The 20,033-nt window shown below is 64.7% G+C and overlaps 1 protein-coding gene across 5 annotated transcripts; it reads right to left on the minus strand.

Annotated features, from left to right (window-relative positions):
- Nucleotides 1-243: 243 nt before the first annotated feature.
- On the minus strand, nt 244-18,051 carry FXYD6 (FXYD domain containing ion transport regulator 6). Of its 5 annotated transcripts, none has more exons than XM_090027980.1 (8): nt 17,893-18,051; nt 5,126-5,188; nt 4,688-4,726; nt 4,450-4,524; nt 4,060-4,096; nt 3,322-3,371; nt 3,136-3,178; nt 244-2,529 (listed from the first exon to the last, which is right to left on the minus strand). In XM_090027980.1, the coding sequence occupies exons 2-7, from the start codon at nt 5,181-5,183 to the stop codon at nt 3,150-3,152; spliced, it is 288 nt and encodes a 95-aa protein (XP_089884106.1). In that variant the 5' UTR covers nt 5,184-5,188; nt 17,893-18,051; the 3' UTR covers nt 244-2,529; nt 3,136-3,149. The 5 variants fall into 5 exon arrangements, with proteins under 5 accessions (XP_089884106.1, XP_089884102.1, XP_089884103.1 ...); XM_090027976.1 differs by having other exon boundaries at nt 5,126-5,185; nt 17,893-18,026; XM_090027977.1 differs by having other exon boundaries at nt 17,899-18,014.
- Nucleotides 18,052-20,033: the final 1,982 nt, after the last annotated feature.

The raw sequence follows: 20,033 nt of genomic DNA on the forward strand, positions 1-20,033 counted from the left end.
GCGGGCAGTCACCCCCCGCCGCGTGCCCCGGGGTGAGGCTTTGCCCCATGGAGGCTGGAGCTCAGGGGCCTGATGCCCCTCGGCACACCCCGTAACACACTCGGGGAAGACTGCCCTGTACCACCAGAGATGCGAGCCTCCACATCTCCCCCACGGGCTCCAGACCGCAGAGCCGCTGGCAAGAGGAGCTGCTCCTGCTCTGACCCCATTGCCTGCCACAGGGCACAAAGCAGGCAGAGTCACTAAGGTAGAAATGATATTTTATTCTTCTTTCCCCTTAGGTTCTGGGTCACAGCACAAAATACAACAGTCCTGTATCACAGCAGCACGGTTGGCCTATTTTGGAATGAACACACACAGCTGGGCTAGTTGAGTTGGAGTTCACAACACTCAGATTTCGCCATTTTCTACACGGACGACTTGAAATCTCGTTATACCGACTGCACACTACAGACACTGAAGTCACTCTGAACACAGGACGCGTGACGGACGCACAGCTAACACACGGGGCTGGGCTGGGCTGGGCTGGGCTGGGAGGCACGCGCTGGTTTGCCCGCTCAAATCTGTGGTGCATAACTGAGAGGGGAAGGACCAGAGCACGGCCTGGACGCAGCACGGGGTACACAGCACGTGCTCGGCCTCGTGCCTGTGGACAGCATGTAGAGCATGTGCTTCCCACCTCCACGGCCGTGGGGGGGACGCGGCGCTGGGGCTGGGGCCAGGGGTTCGGACCCCCGCCTGTGCAGGAGGCTGGGGCAGCACAGCGGGGAGAGGCAAAGGGGAGCCCCTCTCTCAGAACGGACCCCAGCCTGCGTGGAGGGTCTGGAGCTGGCTTTCCTTTCCTCTTCTCACCCCATCCCTCCCCTCCCGTGGGCTTGTGCGTCTCCGGGACCCTCACAGCGTGGCGCTGGACTGGGCTTCTGCACAGCTGCGTATGGCCGAAGCCGCAGGCCAGCCCACAGCACCCCTGCCCCTGCTGACGCCCTCTGGGGCTGGGAGCCCTCCTCAGCGGTGTGAGGCAGCCCCCAGCCTGCAGGAGCTCTGCCCGAGCCCTGCAGCTTCAGCAGCCGTCCAGCCCTGGGTGCGGCAGTAAGTCCCACTGGCATCAGCCAGGCATGGCACTCCCTGGAGCCCTGTCCTGGCTTAGCAAGGAGAGAGACAGCTCCGGGACAGCTGCCTTTAGCCCTTAGAGATGGTTCAACCTCCCCCCGCAGTGCCTGCGGGGCCCCGGGCAGGAGCTGCCATGCCAGGGAGCAGGGCTGGTCTTGGCTCTGGGGCAAGTGGGGCAGGAGGACCAGGCCCAGGCTGCCTTCAGAGAGCTCGCCCCGGCTGCAGGTGCAGCTGGCTCGTGCGCTCCCCCCTCACCGCCTGCGTGGATGCCTCACAGCTAATGCCCTCAGCATGCACGCTGCACACCCGTGCATTGACAGCCACGGCACCAGCACAGGTGCCACGAGGAGGGCAGGGCCGCTGGAGCGGTACCGCGCGTGGCCGGGAAGTCCCAGGGTTGCAGCTGCCTCCAAGCGTGGGGGCAGCACCCAGCCCTGAGACTCCCCAGAGCCCGGGGCCTCGCCTGGCTCTCGGCTTTGCTGGATGGAAAATGGAGACTCGGATCAGAGTTTGGGTTCAGCACTGCCCACTCCCTGCACAGGCCGGGGGCTAGGCCCGTCCGCACCGGGCAGATTCCCCTTCCCCAGTGAGAACTGAGCGCGGCCAGGCCACAGCGGCCCAGCCCCAGCCCCAGCCCGAGGGCCCACGCTCTTTCCAACCGGTGGGTCTGTCACCTCCAAGAGGCAGGCTCGGGGACAGGACGGGGCCATGAGGGCACTGGGAGGGAGGGAGCTGGCCTCTGACCAGTGACTGCATCCGTGTGGGTCTGGACGGTGGAGGGGAGCGATCCCCCAGGGCCCTGCACGCACCCAGCTCCTGCTTTGCAAGGAGGGCTCCATATCCGCGAGCGAGGACGGTATCATCGTTGATTATACAGCACCATCCACGCTCGTGGCGCTTCCCAACCCTGGCCAAGTAGAGGTCCCTGCCCCCAGGACCCTGCCTTGCCGTCGAGCCAGGTTAGTGGGAGCCCCGGGATGCGGCCCAGCATCCCAGTGCCGAGAGACGCCCCTGAACAGCCTCTGCCCCCTGTGCAGGAAGGCAAAGGCCGGCTCCCCTTGCATGGGCGCTCTCGGGAGGGGGTAGGAAGCACATCCTGTCACTCTTGCGTGGCTGTGTACCACGGGAACCGCACCAGGCACGGGGAAAGAACTCACTAACACAACAGCAGCAATGACTAGTCCTAGAGGCGATGGCCATTACACACGAACATCACAGGCTACGGTGGGTGGGTGGGCGGGCGGGCGGGCGGGCGGGGGAGTCCCGCTGGGTTGGCAGCTAGAGAACCAGTGTTAAGTACAGAGAGCAACACAGACACAGCTTCGTGGCATCTCCTGGGAAGGACCTGGTGCCGTCAGTTCTGTTTGCTGGCAGGTCACTCGCGTTCGGGTCTGAGCGTCTGTCCTCCGGTCTCTGGGTCTGCGGGGAGGGGACACCGAGTCAGCCGGACTGCCTGCCCCCCAGCAGCGCCGAAGGAAAGCTCGTCCTCTCGCTCTGCCCCCGGGTAGCGGGAAATGCCTGCTGCCAGTCGCTGTCCCGCAGGGCAAGGAAATGCCAGGCGCCTGCCTGGGCACGGGGCATCTTCTGCAGCCTGCGGTGCCCACCGCCCTGGAGCATACAGGGCCCAGCCTGGGGGCCACGGCTTCACCTGAGCTCAGCCAACAAATGCAGACCCCAGCCGACGGGGCCCAGAGCCCAAAGGCTGGGGCCTGGCTTGGTTATTTGTGAGCACTCACTCTATTTAGGCTGCTCTTTACACAGGGGCAGCTGCCCACGATCCTGGCATGCAGAGGACAGGGCTTGGGGGACAGCACTGGGCACCGCTGCCCTGGACCCCGGGCTGAGCCTTTGGGTCAAGCTCAGGGCCAGTCTGCATCTCGGCTGCCAGACTGGTCTTTAGTGGAGCCGTTCACAACTGGCCCTGCAGCCAGGCTCCCAGCATGGTCACTCCTCTAACCAGCCCTCAGCCCTGCCCCGGGTCCGGCGCCCCCCGCCATTGCCTGCAGGGGCCTGGGCTCGCCTCACCTCATGGCTCTAGTTCAGTTCTCTGCTTTTTGCGCTCCTGTTGCTGCAAAGGAAACAGAAAAAAAGTTTGCAAAATTCAGCCAAGGGGCCTCAGCCGCCTGTCCAGCTCTGTGCCCAGCCAGGGGACACCCACGCCCCCGCCAGCATCGGCAGAGGCTATGTGAAGCAGGAGTGCGAGCACGTTACCATTTGAGGCAATCAAGTTCTCAGCCTGAGCCTCCTGATCCCCCGGTGCTCTGCAAGAAGAGAAGCAGTGAGAAGAGCCGGGCAGCGCCACCCCTGCCCCACGGCAGCCCCCAGCCCCTGCGGCTCGCGGGCCTGCGCCTTCACGAGCCGGGCAGGCCCGGAGGAGAGCGACCGCCTCGGCCCCGCAGGGAGGCAGAGCAGATGCGAACAGCAGCAGAGACAGGGTGGACAGAGAGCAGGAGCGTGGCCCCCGGCCGGGGGCAGCCGTGACCCGGGGTCTGCGAGCTCTCCGTCTCGGAGGCGGCCGTGGGAGAGAGGGGCTGTCCAGTGCGGCAGGCCGCCCTCCCGCTCCTTCCCCGCGTGCATCTCCTGCAGGGCCGGCACGCGGCGTGCAGGCTCCCGCGTGCGCAGCCCCAAGGCCCAGGCTGCGCTTGGAAAGCCATGCAAGGAAAAGCGTGCGAAAGGGCTGGCTACGGCACTAAGCCTCGCTGGACTGACTGGCTTCCTGATGCATGCCCCAGGGAAGGGCCTCCCCTCGGACAGCCCCCACCCAGAGCAACCAACGCGGTGCCTTCCCGCGCGGGGAACGGCCGGGCCCCCCACGGCCTTGGCACCGGGGTGGTGCAGACCCTGCCGTCCTGCATGGGTCTGAAAGCCTCGAGGACGGCCAGCCCACCCCCACTCCCCCACTCGAGGGCAGCCACACGGCATCCTCAGGCTGGATCCCCGCACACTCACCTGGGCTTCTGGTTAAAACTGCATCTGCATCTCCTGCCTGGAAGAGGAAGAAAACCATGATGCTCAGAGAGCAGCCTCCCCCCGCACAGCAGTGCTAGCACCCTCCCAACACGCTCCTGCCAAGCCCCAGGCCCCTGCTGCGAGGGGCGGCTGCTCCAGGCTCGGCAGACACGACTGCACCTCCAGGCAGACCGGTGACAGGACAGGGGACAGGGCATACCCAGCCCAAGCCACGGCGTGAAGACAGGATGTGGAGCTGCCCCACGGGAGCAAACCCCACGAGCCCTGCGGGTCTCTGCAGTACCCCTACCCTGCGGTCCCCGCCTCTGCCCCAGCCACACGGCTCTCCCCCGCCGTCCCGGAGCTGCGCGCCCGGCCTCGGTGACTCACTTAGTATAAGGAGGATGCCGACCAAGAACAGGACCACCGCAAACACCAGGCCGCCAATCCTCAGGTTCTGGTAATCTAGCGGGGAGAGACACGGGGTGACAACACGCCCGGTGGCTGCGGCACTCGGAAGGACGGACGCAGCCCTGTCTCACGTACACACTTGCACACACTCCTCCAGCTGTGCCAGGGGAAGTTCTGCGCGCGCACACACACACACACACACACCTCTCTCTCTCACCATAGTTGAAGGGGTCTTTTTCCTTCTCCTGATCAGCAGCTGGACATGAAAAGACAAAAAGCACACAGGTGTGAGTGTGAGCGGAGTGATCACAGCCAGGCTATGCTGTCTCTGGGGGGCACCGAGTTACATGTGTCCCTTGCACCGCGGCAGCACCTGGGCCTCGGTCATGCCCGGGGGGTCGGGCACGGTGCTTCCCCGCGCGCATCTCAAAGCTGCACGAGCACTTCAGGCTCTGGCTGCGGATCCATGCTCCCATCCAGGGAAGCTCCTAGTCAGAGCAAAAGCCCCGATGCTTTCTGCACTGCGCAAACACAGGCTGGACGCCCTGAGCACCGGGGCTGGCCGGGACCCGACCCAAGCTCTCCAAGGTCTCGGCCTTGGCCCGGGGCAGGGCATTCTCCCCGCAGGGCGCGGACGGGCCGGCTGGGTACGTACCATCCGCTACAACCACCGGCACCAGCAGGGAGCACAGGAAGATCAGCACCATTTCCATGGCTGCTGGAAAAGAGGACAAAGCAAGTGACTCTTCAGAGCAGAGGACCGAGGGCAAAGCAGCAGCATGCAGGAATCAGCACGCACCACCCGCCCCACCCCCGGGACAGGGCAAAGGGGAGCTGGCGCCCGGGAAGTCCGACGGGAGGGAGGGCCCCGATCCCCCCAGCGCATTTCAAGCAGCAGCCCAGCCTGAGCCTGCCCCGTCCCAGAGGTCTACCGCCCCGAACCGCTGGAGCCGGCTGTAGCAGCGCCGTGCACGGAGGCGCCGACAGCAGCGAGGGCTCCTGGCCTGGCCTGGGCTGGGCTGCGGCGTCGGCCAGGCCAGCAGGGCTCTGTCTCAAGGTCACCTCCCTCGTTATGGGGATCTGGCTGGCTCCTGCCGCGACTCCCTCCCCGTCGCCAAGGTCGCCGCCGCGTGCTTTGCCCACAGCATGCTTTAGCTTGCCCCAATTAACATAGCAACTGCTGCACACTCCCGTGGAGAGCAGGATCCGGCAGGCGGGAGCTGGTGCTCCCAGCCCTAAAACCCGAATGGGCCGCGAGCCTCAGCCTCCCTGGCCCCGCAGCGTCCCCGCAAGGTCACGGCTCGGCCGGCAGCCCAAGGCCCCAGCCAGCTCCCTGCCGCCCAGGCTGGGGATGATTAATGAAGCACGGCCCCTCCTCCCCTATAGCACAGGCCCGCTATAAGCACGGAGCCATCAAGGCTGCCAGGCAGCAAGGGGATGCCCGACGTCACGGCTGGACCGGGCGCCCAGCCCCCACTCCCGTGCCCTGACCGCAGGCAGACGTCCCCGATGCCCTTCGCCAGCGCCAGAGCGGGGCCGCTCTTCCCTCGCCGGGACCGAGCAGGGGAGCAACGCGCCGCGCAGCCGGGAGCCAGGCCCGAGCCCGGGCAGCGCCGGCACTGCCGCACCCAGGCTGGAGGCCGGACGTGGCGAGGTCCACCCGGGCGGCCACCAGCACCAACCCTCGCTCAGCCCTCGTGACACGATCCAGCTGTGGAAGCGACCCGCAGGGGCACGGCAGCCCCTAGGCCAGGGCTTGACCCCCGCACCGGTAAGACGCAAGGCCAGAGCAGCCCAGCAAAGGTCCTGGCCGCGCTCCCTCCGGCTGGGCCACCGCTCTGCGCTGCCCGGGGCCGGCTGTAGCCTGGCGCCTCCGACCCAGGCCGGCCACTTCTCCTTCAGGACGGCCTTGGAGCCCTTCCCGGAGACGAAGGGCAGGAATTGTCTCAGTTTTCAGCTTCCGCAGGAACTGACACAAGTAGAGGCTTCTGGTGGAAAACGCCCATGTTGCCAAAAAAGCCACTTCCCATCAAAACGCTCTGGCTGTGAACGCAGAGGGAGGTCTCTCTGAAAGCCGGCTCTAGTGCTCTGGGGTTTGGCTTGCAATTCGGCTCCCGCTTGTCTCGGCCTGTGCCAGCGAGCCAGCCCAGACACGCTGGCGCTGGCCACAAGGTCCAGGAGCGCACGGCTCGGTGCCCCCGGAGCAGGTGCCGTCTGCAGCGTAGCCCGGAGCAGCCCCCAGTCCGGTCCCAGGCACGACGGAGGGAGCGGTAATAGTTTCTCTTGTCTGCCAGACGGGCGCCCGGCTGCCGCCCCGCGGGAGAAGCTGTCATCTGCCAGTTCAAAGGCTGCAGGTGCCTTCCAGGCAGGCGACGCGCGCTCGCTGCTGCCCGCCTGCAACCAGGCGCGCCTGCACCGCGCGGGGGGACACGAGGGGTCAGCTGGGGAGATGCTGAAGCGCGCGCCTGCCACAAAGATGGGGTGGAGAGGACACCACCAGGCCTGCCAGGGGCCCCCCCAACAAGGCACTGAGAGCCCCCCTGCACGGCTCGCACCTGCCCGTCGCAGGGTCACCGGAGCACGGGGCAGGGCGGGGGACGGACGGGCCTCCTTGGCCCGGGCCCTGAGCAGGGGCATCCAGCCAAAGCCACATCCCGCAGGCTGCCGAGCCAGTGACCGCCAGTCCCCGCCGCCCCACGGACCAGCTTCGCGCTGCACTGCCACCCCCGACGTTACCCATTAACTCCCACCCAGGAACGGCAGGAGCCTGTGCCCGCTGCTTCCCGGGGGCAAAGGCAGGAAGCAGGGAGGCAGACACACTCCCCTTGCGCCTGGGACCGGGCTGCTGCGGGGGGCACCGGGTGACGGAGCCGCGAGCGCACGCGGACCCGTCCTGGCCGAGGGAGCGAGCGGGGAGCTGGGCGGAGGGCGGTTCCAGCGCGCAGCGAAGCAGAGGTAGGTTTGCCGCTGCGGGCAGCGCTCCCCCGCTCCTCCCCGGCGTGCGCCTGCCTGCCCGTTCGCCCCTTCTGCCGCTGAGAGTCGGCGAAGCGCCCTAACAAGACAGACTGCTGCTCCCCTGCCTGTCGGGCAGCAGCCGGGCTCGCCGGGGCCGCGTGCGCCTGCAGCTGGCCGGACCCTGCCGGCCACCAGCCAGCGCACGGCAGGCAGACCTTTGGAGGGGCTCATCCCTGCATCCTCCTCCTACCCTTTCCTTCTGGATGGCACCAGCTCCATGCCCACAGCCACAGCCCGTGTGCAGGCCTCGCTTAGCAAAGGACACGTGAGGACCCCACGGGCCAGGAATGAGCCTGGAGCCTTGGGCAGACCGTGGTGCCTGGCCCGTGTTACTTTCCACTGGCTGCCGGCGGCCCGTGCCCGGGGGTTTCAGCCCAGGCCCCTGCGGGACGCGGCCCGGGCCCCACAGAGCGCTGCTGGAGCCTTGCTGGCTCCTGCCCAGAGGCCAAGGCACAAAGGCCACAGGGATGCGCCTCCGCCCTCGCCCCCGAGGCCCCTCTCGGCGCTGCGCTCTCCCAGCGTGGCGTGCCGGCTGGGACAAACACAGGCCAGGCCCTGCCTTTCATTCTCGTGTTTTCAGTGTTTCTGGTCTTTGAACCACTCTTGACCTCATGACCCAGCCCGGCATGGCACACCATGCTGCAGGCAGCGTCGCGGCATGGGGGCACGAGAGCACGGCCACCGGGCAGCACCTGGGCACGTGCATGCACCAGCTCCACCCTGGAGCGTGGGGCTCCGCAGCAGCGACGAACTGCGAGTCCTCCGGGTTAATCCCCAGGGCCTGCAAGGCACGGGGGCATGGACAGGAACCCACCCGCACGCCATGCCCTGCCCTGCCGGACACCAGCTGGTGGGTACGGGGTCCAGACCCCGCTGCCATACAGGACCACAGACAATGAGGCTGGAGCCCTGTATCCCACCAAGTGCCAGGCATTATTTCGCAAAGCCGCGCAGGTTGAAGCTAGACCGAGTCCTGCCCCGCGAGGGCAGCAGCTAGCGGGCTGCAGCACCGCCAGCTGAGCCGGGAGGAGAGGGAAGGGTCTGTTTAGCTGGAGCTGTTAATCCGCAGGGTGCGAGTCACAGCCCAGCTCCAGGGCAGCTCCTCCCCGCTGCGGTGCTCCAGCCCGGGGGGCACAGGGCTCTGAGGCCAGCAGGGAGAGGGGTCCGGCTTGCTGGACTCTGCTCTGTACAGAGGACAAGTCACACCAGCGCACGCGCGTGTCCGCGGCCGTGCCTGGGTGTCGCTCCCCGCGGTACCTCGGCTACTCTCATCCTGCAGCCTGGCCCAGCAAGGCGTCCCCTTCCCGCACGCGCGGCCGGCCGAGCTGGCTGAATGGCCAAACATGGGGCGGCCGTGCTGGGCTTCTTGGCGGCGGGAGGCGGGAGGCAGCTGCTGCTGCTCCCATAACGGGAAAGGACGAGGAGGGCTGGGGGCGGCTCTGCGCAGCGCTGATAGCGCCGAGTGCGTGGCAACTGCTGCGCTGAATTAAGGCAGATAAGCGAGGGGCCATTACTGAGCAGGAAAGCAGCTCCCGGGGCACAGACGCAGGGGAGTCTGGCACGGAGCTGCTCAGCCCCTCCAGACCCTCACACCCATGCAGGAGGCTGTGGCTCCATCTCAGCCCTGGGCCTTGGCAACCTCCCTCCAAAAGCCAGGGTCCGAGAGGTCAAGCCTCCTCCCGTGATGGATACTCGGGCTGTCTGGGACCAGCCCGAAGGCCGTCCCCAGCATCTGCCTAGCAGGAGCCCCCAGGTCCTTGGGGCCCGCAGTCGGCAGGCTGCCGTGGTCTGCACCTTCACCACCCCACGCTGGGGGGAACCGGCTGCACCTGGGCTGGGCAAACAGCAGGCAGGTGAACCCCGAGAGGTGACCGGGACAGGAGAGGCAGCAAAGAAAGTGTGGCCAGAGCCACGCAACGAGCCTGGCTGCGGTTCACAGGGGCACCCAAAGGCAGTCTGCCTCGGTCTGGCCAGGAACCCCAACAACTACAGCAGGCCACCGAGAAGGGACAACAAGGCTGAAATGAAGGCAAGGCCACAAGTGCCGTGTACGTGGTTCCAGGGACCCGCGGGCACCGTCCCCCCCAGCCGCGGCCTCTCCGCAAGGGGACTGCACAGACATGCTTCCCGGCCCCGCGGGCAGAGCGCGGGCTCGGTCTTTGGCCCAGTACATGCTGCGTACGTGCCAGCACAACCACATCCGTTCTTCACAACAAACCCCGTGCTCCCCGCTCACTTGTCCCAGGCCAGGTTAGGTTGAGTTTGCTCCCTTGCAGCTGCTGCTGCCATCCGGCGCTCCGGCTCCCCTCGCTGAGCTGCGACCTGCGCGGCAGGATGCGAGCTCTCACGCAGCAGGCTCTAGCTCGCGAGCATCTTGCTGCAGCGAGTCACATAATTTCACGTAATGGCTGGGTTTTAGGGAGATGCACAAAGCAAAACTAACTGATAACACAACTGCTCGGGGGGTCATTTTCTCTTAACGGCCCGCGTGAAAAGTCAACAAGATGCATGAAAAATATCAAATCCTATTTTGACAGTAACTCACAAAATGTCACTTTGGATGCACAGTGTGCACTGGACAAAGCCTAGAACAAAGCAGTATTTATATCTGCATGGCTCAAAACTGAAGCTGTATGAAGGGTGTTAATTGAATCCTGCCTTCTGTTAATAATGCCGTTATTGGTTGAATAAATAATTCATCGGATCAGTTGTTGCATTATTTGACTTCCCCTGTAACTAGTTGAATAATGCCCATTGAATAATATATTTGATGAATGATACATTATTCATCGTACATTTTATCCCTCAAACGTGTTTGCTCTGGAGTCCAGACGCAGCGCAACACCAGACCCGGGTGGGAAACAAGTTGGCAGGCCCCGTCCTCCTCTCCCCGCACCAGAGCGATACCAGCCCGGCCCGAGTCTCAGTTACCTCCCAGGGGCCTCGGGTGTGAGCAGAAGCGAGGCGTTCCCCAGCCGCGGCCGGACCAGCACCAGCCTCCTCTCTCACTGAACCCGGGCAAGGGTCCGGTCGCGCAGCGCGCCAGCCAAATCCTGCCCATCTGACCTGCCGGGCAGGCTGCTCAGACTTTGCTGGAGCAGCTGCGTCACAAAGGCAAGCCAGACTGTCCCCTGGCTTCTCTGTATTTCAAGTCACAATATTTAGTTTGCTGTTCGTGGAGAAAAACTGCTGGGTCACAGCCCTGTCTTTATCTCTGCTGGCTGTAGGCGCGCTGTAAAGACAACACAGCACAACAAGTGGAGCCTGTCTATAAATGCTCAGATGCTCTCATCTCATTAAGGACCTCAAACGCGCTCAACGATGATATTTTTCCATGACACAATTTTGCTAGCTCAGCACCTCCAAGTGACCAGCTTCTACACAATCTATTCCAGTCCTGCTTTCCTTCCCGTTTCTTCTCAAAAGGAGGAAAAGCAGGTGGAGAAACCCTTTCCAACTTGATCTGATAAAGGCCAAGGCTTATAAAGAGAGCCTCATCTTCAAAGCGCTCTGCAAACACCAATTAAATTGCATACAGTCTGCAGATGCAGGTGCAGGCGCGTCCCGTGCACTTCGCTCTGACACGGTGTAATTACACACTGCTTATTCCCCGAGTGCAAATCCAGGACACGCTCCGTGCCTCCCCCTTGCACGAGGGCAGAGACAGGGACCCAGCAGGGAGATGCCACCGGTCCCACAGCCCGAGGCAGCCGCACAGGGAATCGGCAGACAGTGCACACCCACGGGAGCTCACCCTGCAAGGGTATCTGTCCCGCTAGCCTGCTGGGAACTGCCAGGAAATCTCATGTTGGACACATCTGCCAATCAAAGCTTGCATTTCCTCTGCCGGCTCCTCATCCTCATCCTGCTTCCCTGCCAGGAATCTGAGACTGTCATTTTGCCCCATAAATAAGCCAGTGGCTCTCCAGCAATGTGCCCAGCCAGTATGGGATCCGGCCCGAGTGCAGCTCCTGGAGCCCTAGATACAGCCCTGGGAGCAAAGCACCAGGGGCAACTGAGCAGCTAGCGAGGAGAGTCGGCCCCATGCCCTGCTGCCCCCGAAAAGGGGCCTGCCCTGCACCGCCTGGCCGGGCACCTCCCACCACCGTGGGTGAGGGCTCCCGCTCGAGGGACAGCCGAGGTGCAGACGAGCTCGGGGCCAGGCCGTGCTGGACGCCTCTCTTGGAGCAGCCGCAGCCCGAGGAGCACAGCGGTGAGCCAGGCGCCCCGGGGCTGCCAGGGGCTGGACTCTGTGTGGAGAGCTGGGTCAGTCTCCATCATGCGGTCCCAGCGGGGGCAGCTCACGGTCAGGGGGATGCACAGGGGTGGAGCCGGAAGAGGGGCAGCGGTCTCAGCCTGTACGCAAAAGCCTGACCCCCCTGCCCTGCCCTGCCGCGTCTGCCGAGAGAAACCGGGTGGGGACCAGGGCCGGGCACAGCAGCCAGGGCAGGCACACGCGGGTGGCACCGAAGTTCCCCGCACTGCCTCGTGCCCGTGGCGCTGAGATCCAGGGTGGCGCAGGCTGGGAGCAGCGCGGGTGCAGCCTCCCTGCCGGCCCGACCCCGAGGCTGCTCTGGTTTCCCGGCGGGCGGAGGGCAGCGCGCTACGTCCTGCACAGTGCTCACGCCACGAGCCAGCCACGCGCGGGGTCCTCTGCCAGCCAGGAACGGGCACCCTATCCCGTTTCCACAGGCGCCATCCCTCCCCACACGCCAGCCAGGGATTTGTGTGGGGGGACAATCTGCCAAGATGCCCCGAATCCACAGCACCGATGGCCCTCCTGTGCCCCTGCGGCACCTGCCTGGCCAGTACCAGCTCCATGCACATGCATCCCCCCGGGAGGGCCCTTTGGGAACCTGAAGCGTCACGACTCCCATCACGACCCCAGGACGGCTGGCAGAGCCAAAGCACCAGGGCCCCCGTCAGAGCAGGCACCTTCCCCACACAGGGGCCAGCAGGGCCCGGGCTCTGCAGAGCCTCCACCTCGCGGTGCAAGTGTAATTCGCACACCTGAGACAGGACCGACGGCCCGCTGCACTCTCGTCGCTTGGACACAGCTGCCCCGGAGCCCAGCACGGGCGCCCGCGGACTCCGGACGTGCCCCTCCGTATTCACGGAAGCAAACGTTCCTGCAGCCTGCGTCCCACAAACGCCGACATAAATAACTCTCAGACAACCCCAGCGGCACCAGAAGGTCCCGTCTCCCGGCGCTGCCTTGGTCGCAGCCCGGGGAGAAGCCCGAGCTCTCTTTGCAGCAGCGTGGCGCACAGGGCTGCGCGCCAGGGAGCAGCTTGCTCGGGGAGCCCCACATGGTCCTGCTGCGCTCAGCTGCCGGGGGGAGGCTGCATCACAACCGCTCTCCCCACTGGGGTCTGAGGCTTCGTGCCAGCAGAGACTGGATTTTTAGCAAGCGGGGTTTTTTCACATGCCAACACGTCCCTGGGAACAGACTTGGTTCCCGCAATGAGCCCACTTCTCCCCCGGAGCGGCAAATGCTTTACAAAGCATCACCGGATTGTCAAAACCCAGGGCTGGCAATGCAGAACCCATAAAAGAAAGGCACAAACATCACTGTTTTCACCCACATTTCCCCCAGGCCTCTCACCCCAAGGTGAAGCTGCTCAAGGCAGGGAGCCGCTGCGTGCTGGGCACCGCTGGCCGACGGTGCAGGCGCTCGATAAGTAAGAGTGGCATGATGAGCAGCTGTGTTTGCGTGGCCGGAACGGCACCATCCATCAGAGCGCCTTTCAGCTCACACGGCAGCGTAACAAACAGCTTTTGTCAATGGGTTTTTTTGCCTGCAGGAACATTACATCTGCAAACACCAATATCAGATGGGGGCACGCACATGTGGACACATATTGCCACCAGCCAAGAGGACAACGGGCGCTTGTGTCTGGCTTGCATCAAACGCGGGTTTTTCCTATGAAAGCCGAGGTGGAGACACAGGCAGGAAAACTGGGTCGAGCAACATCACGTGCCGCATTCTCCCATCCCTCGGGCCCAGCCAGAACTGATGGTAGGGGACTGTAAGGTTATGTTTTTCACCGTTATCATCATGGCAGCAACCAGGCAAGTAAGATTTGGTGCCTGGACTGGGAAATGTCTGCGATACTTTTGCAGGTCCAGGCCAAGTCCCAGTGCTGGAACAGTGCCTCGGTCCCATGACTCCGACGGCTCGGGGATGTTAAATTCCTCAGATTCCTCCCCTCCCCCACCCACTCCTTGTGATAAGGAGGCTGGAGGATACAAGGCAGCTGGGGGAAAATGTCTGGTTGGAGGCAGCCTGGCCCACATGCTGCATAGCTCCAGCAAACTTTCCATGGGCTCGGGTGTGGCCTGGTGTTTTGAAAGGAAGCTGGGAGGGCACGTGGGAGCACCAGGGGAAAACAGCTCTCCAGAAGCAGGCCTGGCACCCGCCCGAGCCGGTGGAAAGGCCCCAGGCAGCGCCTCGGGCCCTTGCGTCACCCCTGCGTTTGCCAGGTTTGCAGGCAGTTTGCAGTGCCTCGGCCCCTGGCTCAGGCAGGCTCTGGAGTCCCTCGGCACGTCCTTACACCGCCCCGGAGCGGCCCCACCGCGGGGAGCAGGAACCAAGGACTGCGCCTCTTCCGCAGGAAGCAGCGAGCTGGGCTTTTCTTTCAGTCACGGTAGCAGCAGCACTACCCCTTTCTAAGGCACCTTCCCCGAGAGGCTGCCGGATAAGCAGGCCTGATCCCATTCTGGAGAGGGGGAAGCTGAGGCACAGGCAGGCACCGTGGCTTGCCTAAAGGCCACATGCCAGGTCAGTGCAGAATCAGGCCTAAATGCAGGACCGCCTGGCTGTGCACTTGCTCTGAGACAGCTGTCCTGCTTCCCATCATCTGCCCTGGCTTGAAAACCCCTGACCTTTGCCTCCCAGGCGTGACAAGGCTGCAGCAGAGCCCGTGGCCCCCACGCATACCAGCTCCCGGACCGCGTTACCCGAGCCCAGGCAGCTCTGAAGCGCCCAGAGACACGGGCTGCACGGACGGTCCCTGGTCCCTCCACCCGGGCACTGCCGTGGCAGCCCGGGGCTGCGGGGAGGGACCGAGCCGAGCCAGAGGAGGTATGCCCCGGCTGCGGCTGCCCGTCTCCGAGCTGGGGCTGGGCAGGGAGGAGGCTGATGCACAAACGAGAGGGAGGAGGAGAGGGGCATCTCCAGCTTGTCTGGTCTGGCAGGGGATCGGTGCAAGGCCAGGCTCTCTCCCTCCGCCTCCCCACCTCAGCACCGGCACCCTGCACCAGGCCCCGGGGTAGCCAGCAGTCAGCCCGCACGCTTACATGGGAAGGGGACTGGCACACACACGTGCACACACACCCACCACCCAGTTTGTGTGCTCTGGGGCAGGAGCCACAACACAAAAGCACAAGCCCCGCTCCTTCCAGACCCTCACCCCTGCTCAGAGACCCTGGCCAAGCTCTCCCCCATTACCCCTTCCCTCCTCCATCTTCCACCGGGAGAATTTTCCACTTCCACAGGCCAGCGAAGAGGAAATGCCCCCCAGACAGAGCCAACCTCCCTGCAGCCCGAGCTGTCCCCCCGGCCTGCAAACTGCTCGGGACAAGGCGGGCGATTGGCACCGGGCTCAGAAGGCTTTCCTTGGTGGCACTGCCCCATCACACCCTGCCCTCAGGGCCGGGGCTGGGCAGCCTCTTCCTCCTGTCAGGAGCCCTCCAGGCATCTCCCAAATATCAGACCGAGTTAAAACCTTTGAGTCCCCTGCACGGCCCCGGAGACCCCAGCAGCGCTGCACAGCTGCCGGAGGCTGAGAGCGGGCATGTGCGAATGGACATTTCCAGCTATGCAGATCCACGTTCCTCTGCCATTTCCTTTCTTTGTCAGCTTGGCTGCTAATGCGCCTGCTGTTATTGTGTCTCTTCCTCCTAAACAAGGGAGCAATTTTCAACCCACGCCACTGGAACATGCAAGACACCACTCATCGCTTTCCAGGGCCGAGCTGATTCAGACGCCAGCAGGAGGGAGACACAGGACAGCGTCTGCAAAGACCTGGTTGTCATTTCCAGGCTTGGCATTTTCTGGCAGAGGAGGATGCTCGGAGGAAACCGAGGGGCCTCACCCAGCCTCCCCCCGGCCTCTACTGCAAGGCCCAGACCCGGGTGCCAAAGGCGACACGGTGCACTCGGGACCAGGCTCGATGCCATCAGGGCAAGGAGGTCCCATGAGCCCTCGACTGATCTGCATGACATGACAGTGGGGGTCTGTGCCCTGATGCCCCACCGCGACCGGCGCCTGGCAAAGCAGGCAGAGCAGCCAGGCTAGGCCTTCAGGCGAGCACCATCTCCGGCGCGATCGCTGCTGCACTAATGGCAGGCAGGGCAGATGTGCCCCAGCACCAGATCAGCGCAAGCGGGGCGGCTCCGTGGGGGCTGGAGACGCAGGGCCGGGGGCTGCTCCGTCCGTCCGCCCGGCCCCCTCCCCTGCACGCCCGTGCCCAGCGCAGCAGCCGCGCCTTGTGCATCTGTTGATCCATCTGTTGCTCGCAGTCTGGCTCCGGGCCCGCGAGCTCTCTGCACAGGCGCTCCTGGCTGCACGGCGTTTCTGCAGGGCCCGTGGCACCGAAAGCAGCCAGTCCTGGTCCGCAGGACGCCGGGCTCCCGGGAACCGCAGGGGTAAAAGACGCCTTAATCCTGCATGCAGCAGGGAGGTGACGGCCCACTTCCCGAGTCAGCAGGGACCCCCCCCAGGAGTGACCTACTCTGTGCTTATGAAGCAACAGCTCCTTGCCCAGGGACCCAGACAAAGGCGGCAGGGTCCCTGGGACAGCACGCGCCGCACGGGTGGGGGGGGCGCATCAAGCCGGACCCCTGGGCTGGCTCGGCCCCTTTTCCCACCGGCTCTGGGCAGGGAAGCGCGCCGCACTCGCTGGGGGAGGGGGAGCAGCCGAACGCGAGCCAGGCCGCGCAGGGGCCCGCAGGCGATCCGGAAACGGGGTCAGGAGCGCCACGGGGCCAAACCGCGCGGGACGAGGCTGAGGTTTCCAGGCCAATGTCCCCATTACAGAAGATGAAGCAACCGACACCTTCACGCCTCTCTGCAGCGTTTAATCAGGTGAGCGCCAAGAAATCACACGCAATTAAAAGCCGGGCCCCTAGCAACAAGATGGCAACTGGGCCCACATACCGAGGCTCGTCAGCTGATGCACAGAGGCCGCTTTGGCATCGCCTGCCCCAGGTGTGGCTGGTGCCCGTGGCCTGCACTCCCTGCGCGGCGCTTTGGGCTGGCGGACACCACAGATCCGGAGCCGGCGTCTCACCAGCGCTCGCCCGGGGCCCACGCTGCCTTCCTGCACGGCACGCGGGGAACAGAACAGGATCCTCTGGAGCTGCTGGGTAACAAGCCCGCACGCTTGTTTTCAAACACGGCGAAGTGCGAGTGCAAACAGCCTGGAGGAGCAGGAGCCCCACGTCGCACTGTCGAGACGAGGGCTCGCGGTGCCACCCCCAGCCACGCACGCTCGTGGGAACGGCACCAGCCAGGCTCCACTCGCAGCGCTGACAGCGTCTCTTCAGAGGCTGCTCTTTCACGTTGCAAAGCTTATTCATGCCCAGATGAGCCCGTCGCTCCCCCTCCCACCGAAGCATTCCTCCAGAACCGCGGCTCGACAGCCATTTTCCAGCAAGCCACAAGTCCATACCCCGCACACGCACACGCCTCCCTTTCTCTCTTCAGGCTGAGTGCTCAGTAGCATGAGAACAAGCAGCGAAGCAGGAAAACACGTCCCGCAGCATTTCACGGCACGGCTACCTCCCCTCGCCCAGAGCCCCGTGCGTTAGGGCCCCGGGCCTGCGATTAGGGACAAAGGACTGTACTGGGGCGCGGCTGTTTTTGCAGCAAGAAGTGGTGGTGAGCAGTAGGACCTCTGATGCACGCGAGCAGCTCTGCGCACCCCTGCGCACACGCAGGGAGCCTGTTCGCGAGGCTCTGCGTGTACACGCGCGCGAGAAGCTGCCTGTAAGCCTGTGCAAGGCGAGGGGCTGCGCGCAGAGGTGCGCACTCCTAGCCAGGTGTGCAAACAGGTGACTGTACGTGCGCGAGACGATCCTCCACCGGGCGTCCCTCGCCAGGTCCCGGCGCACGTACCAGCCTGTGCACGCGCATTTGTGAGCCGGTGCAAGAGGGGTGGGGAGAAGGGGCCCGGGCACGGGGCGAGCACCCTGCCAGCCTGGGGAGGGATGGCCGGTTTCCAGGCAACCACGAGAGAGGGGAAACCATGGCACCAGGGGGTTGGCATGGCAACTACAAGGTAAGTCACGTGCCCGCACTGGACGGACTCGCCACGGCAGCACGAAGGAGCCACAGGTGCCCCGGGGAGCGGCGGCGGCGCGGGGGGCGCGTGCGGACAGCCCGACCGGGGGGGGCCCGCTTACCTGGGCGGCGGCGGCGGCGGCGGCGGCGGCGGCGGGTGCTCGGCCCGGCTCGGCCCGGCCCGGCTCGGCTCGGTGCGGCGGCGGCGGCGGCGGCGGCGCGGGGTCGGGCACGTCTCGGCTCGGCGCGGCGCGGCGCGGCGCGGGGTGGGGCGGGGGCTGCGGGGGGCGGGTCCGCGGGAATCCCGCCCCCGCGCGGGGCCGCAGGCCGGGGGCGCGGCGCGCGTCTCCGTGCGCAGGCTCCCTCCCCCCCGGCGCGGCGCGGGCCGCGACCCCCGCCCCGCGTGCCCGCGCCGCGCCGGGGGGGAGCCGCGGCCCGGCCCCGCACCCGGCGCCCAAACCGGTACCGGGCTTCCCTGCGCTTCGGTCTGCCAGGCCAACCCCAGAGGCTGCTTGACAGTGCTGGAGGTAAAGTTAAATGAATATATTTATCTGTTCCTCTTCATATACACATACGCATCCATATTTTTTGCAAAAACAAGAGGGGAAGGGAAGGGATCAGGGGACGGGATGGAGAGAGGGTCCCAATGACGAACCTGGGGTGTCAGATCCGGAGAGCCTCCGAGTTAAACACGGAAGCCTGCTCTGGCGAACACGGTGTGTGTGTCAGACACCAGCGGGCACGCTCAGGCTCAAGCTCGTGCGGGTGCGGGTGCTGCTCCGGAGCCCCCTCCTCCTGCAGAGGCCATCCTGGCCGCCCCGCGCCGGTCCCGACGCGCGGCTCTGCCGGGGGCGGATGCTGCGGCCACGGCCTGGTGCTGATGTGCATTCGTTTGTCAGTGCCCAGGAAGACGGGAAAGAAATAAAGTGACGCTGGCATTTCCAGGTAATTACTGAGCAGGGCTGAGAGATAATGGGCCCGTATCGGTGACCAGCCTGGTCTTGGGTCCAGTTCTGTGGCAGGGGGTGGCATCTGTTGTGCCACCCCCCCAGGACCCGACATCCCGATGCAGAGAGGCAGGTGCCAAGAGACTGAGATCGGCTCAGGCCCCCTGTAACCCTGTCCCGCCTTCACTGTCTGTTCTGCGCAGTAAATCCCTGCCAGAGCAACAGTCCTCTCCGGCTGCATGCAGGCGGGCGGGTCTGGAGAGGCAGCGAAGGGAGAGCCACGCTGGAGAGACCTGTAGCTCACTGCTGTTGGGAACCGCGGCAGCCTAGAGCTTCTGAGCACAAAACAGGTTTAATTGTTTCCCCCTATTTCACCTTTTGCTCCTAAGCTACCAAGCCCCTCGCAATCAGCTCCAGCACACAGCAGCACTACAGACATTTCCATGCCAGCCCAGGGAAGCGGCAGGTTACACCTCGACTGGGCTCTGCAAAGGGTCTGGTCCAACGTTTCTACGGAGGAAAAGCAGATCCCGCACGTTCGGTGGGAAGCGCAACAAAACCCCGGATCTAAGCACAGCCTGCTGCGGCAGCTCCCGCCGCGTGCTGCTGGCGCTGCTGTTCCCAGCGCACCGGGGGCCAGACCTTTTGCAGGGGCAAGCCAGCGTCGCTCTAACGAAGCCCACCAAGCTGTGCCAGTTCACGGCAGCCAGCACTCGCAGGCAGCCACATTTCACCTGCTACTTCAGGTTCGAATAAACCAAAGTTTAGAGTCCCACGCGTGCTGGGCTGCGGGCAGAAAGCCACCAGTGGAGCAGGGGCCGGTGCCCAGATTTCCCCTCTCCGATGCTAAGGCCCGTCCGGCGCCAGCACAGCGCAGAGGAGGGCGGGGTGGGCGGCACGGCCGGCGTCATCCATTACGAGCGCTGGCGCACGAGGCAAGCTGGCGGCCCACGAGAATAGGTTAGCAGAACACGATGCGGAGAAATAGGTCACCGAGGGAAGCTGTGGCTTGCATCTTAATCTCCAGCTGCCTCTCTATTTAGCAGCATCCTACAGAGGCCTCGAACCTGGTTTTTTAAGCTTAAAAAGAGGTTTCCTTGGCAGCCCATGGCACTAGGGAGAGCAGAGTACTGGACCAGCAGCGCCGCTGTGGGCAGCACCCAAACAGACACTCGGGCACAGGTCAACCCTGCACCGGGGCAGGGGGAGACCTCTGAGAGGCAAGTGCTGGTTTGTAGTGCACTGGTACCCAGGCAGCGCCCCAGCTTATCGAAACCGAACTGAACGCTCCTCACCTGCCAGGCAGCAGTGCCTGG

The sequence above is a fragment of the Crocodylus siamensis genome, chromosome 14 (genome assembly GCF_052110815.1).
Source record: "Crocodylus siamensis isolate JL-2025a chromosome 14, ASM5211081v1, whole genome shotgun sequence".
NCBI classification, from domain to species: domain Eukaryota; kingdom Metazoa; phylum Chordata; order Crocodylia; family Crocodylidae; genus Crocodylus; species Crocodylus siamensis.

Coding starts and splice junctions, on each gene's coding strand:
- FXYD6 (XM_090027980.1), bottom strand. CDS start 5,183: ATGGAAATGGTGCTGATCTTCCTGTGCTCCCTGCTGGTGCCGGTGGTT. Junction 3,372..4,059: donor AGTTTTAACCAGAAGCCCAG/GTGAGTGTGCGG, acceptor CTCTTCTTGCAG/AGCACCGGGGGATCAGGAGG. Junction 3,179..3,321: donor GAACTTGATTGCCTCAAATG/GTAACGTGCTCG, acceptor TTTCCTTTGCAG/CAACAGGAGCGCAAAAAGCA.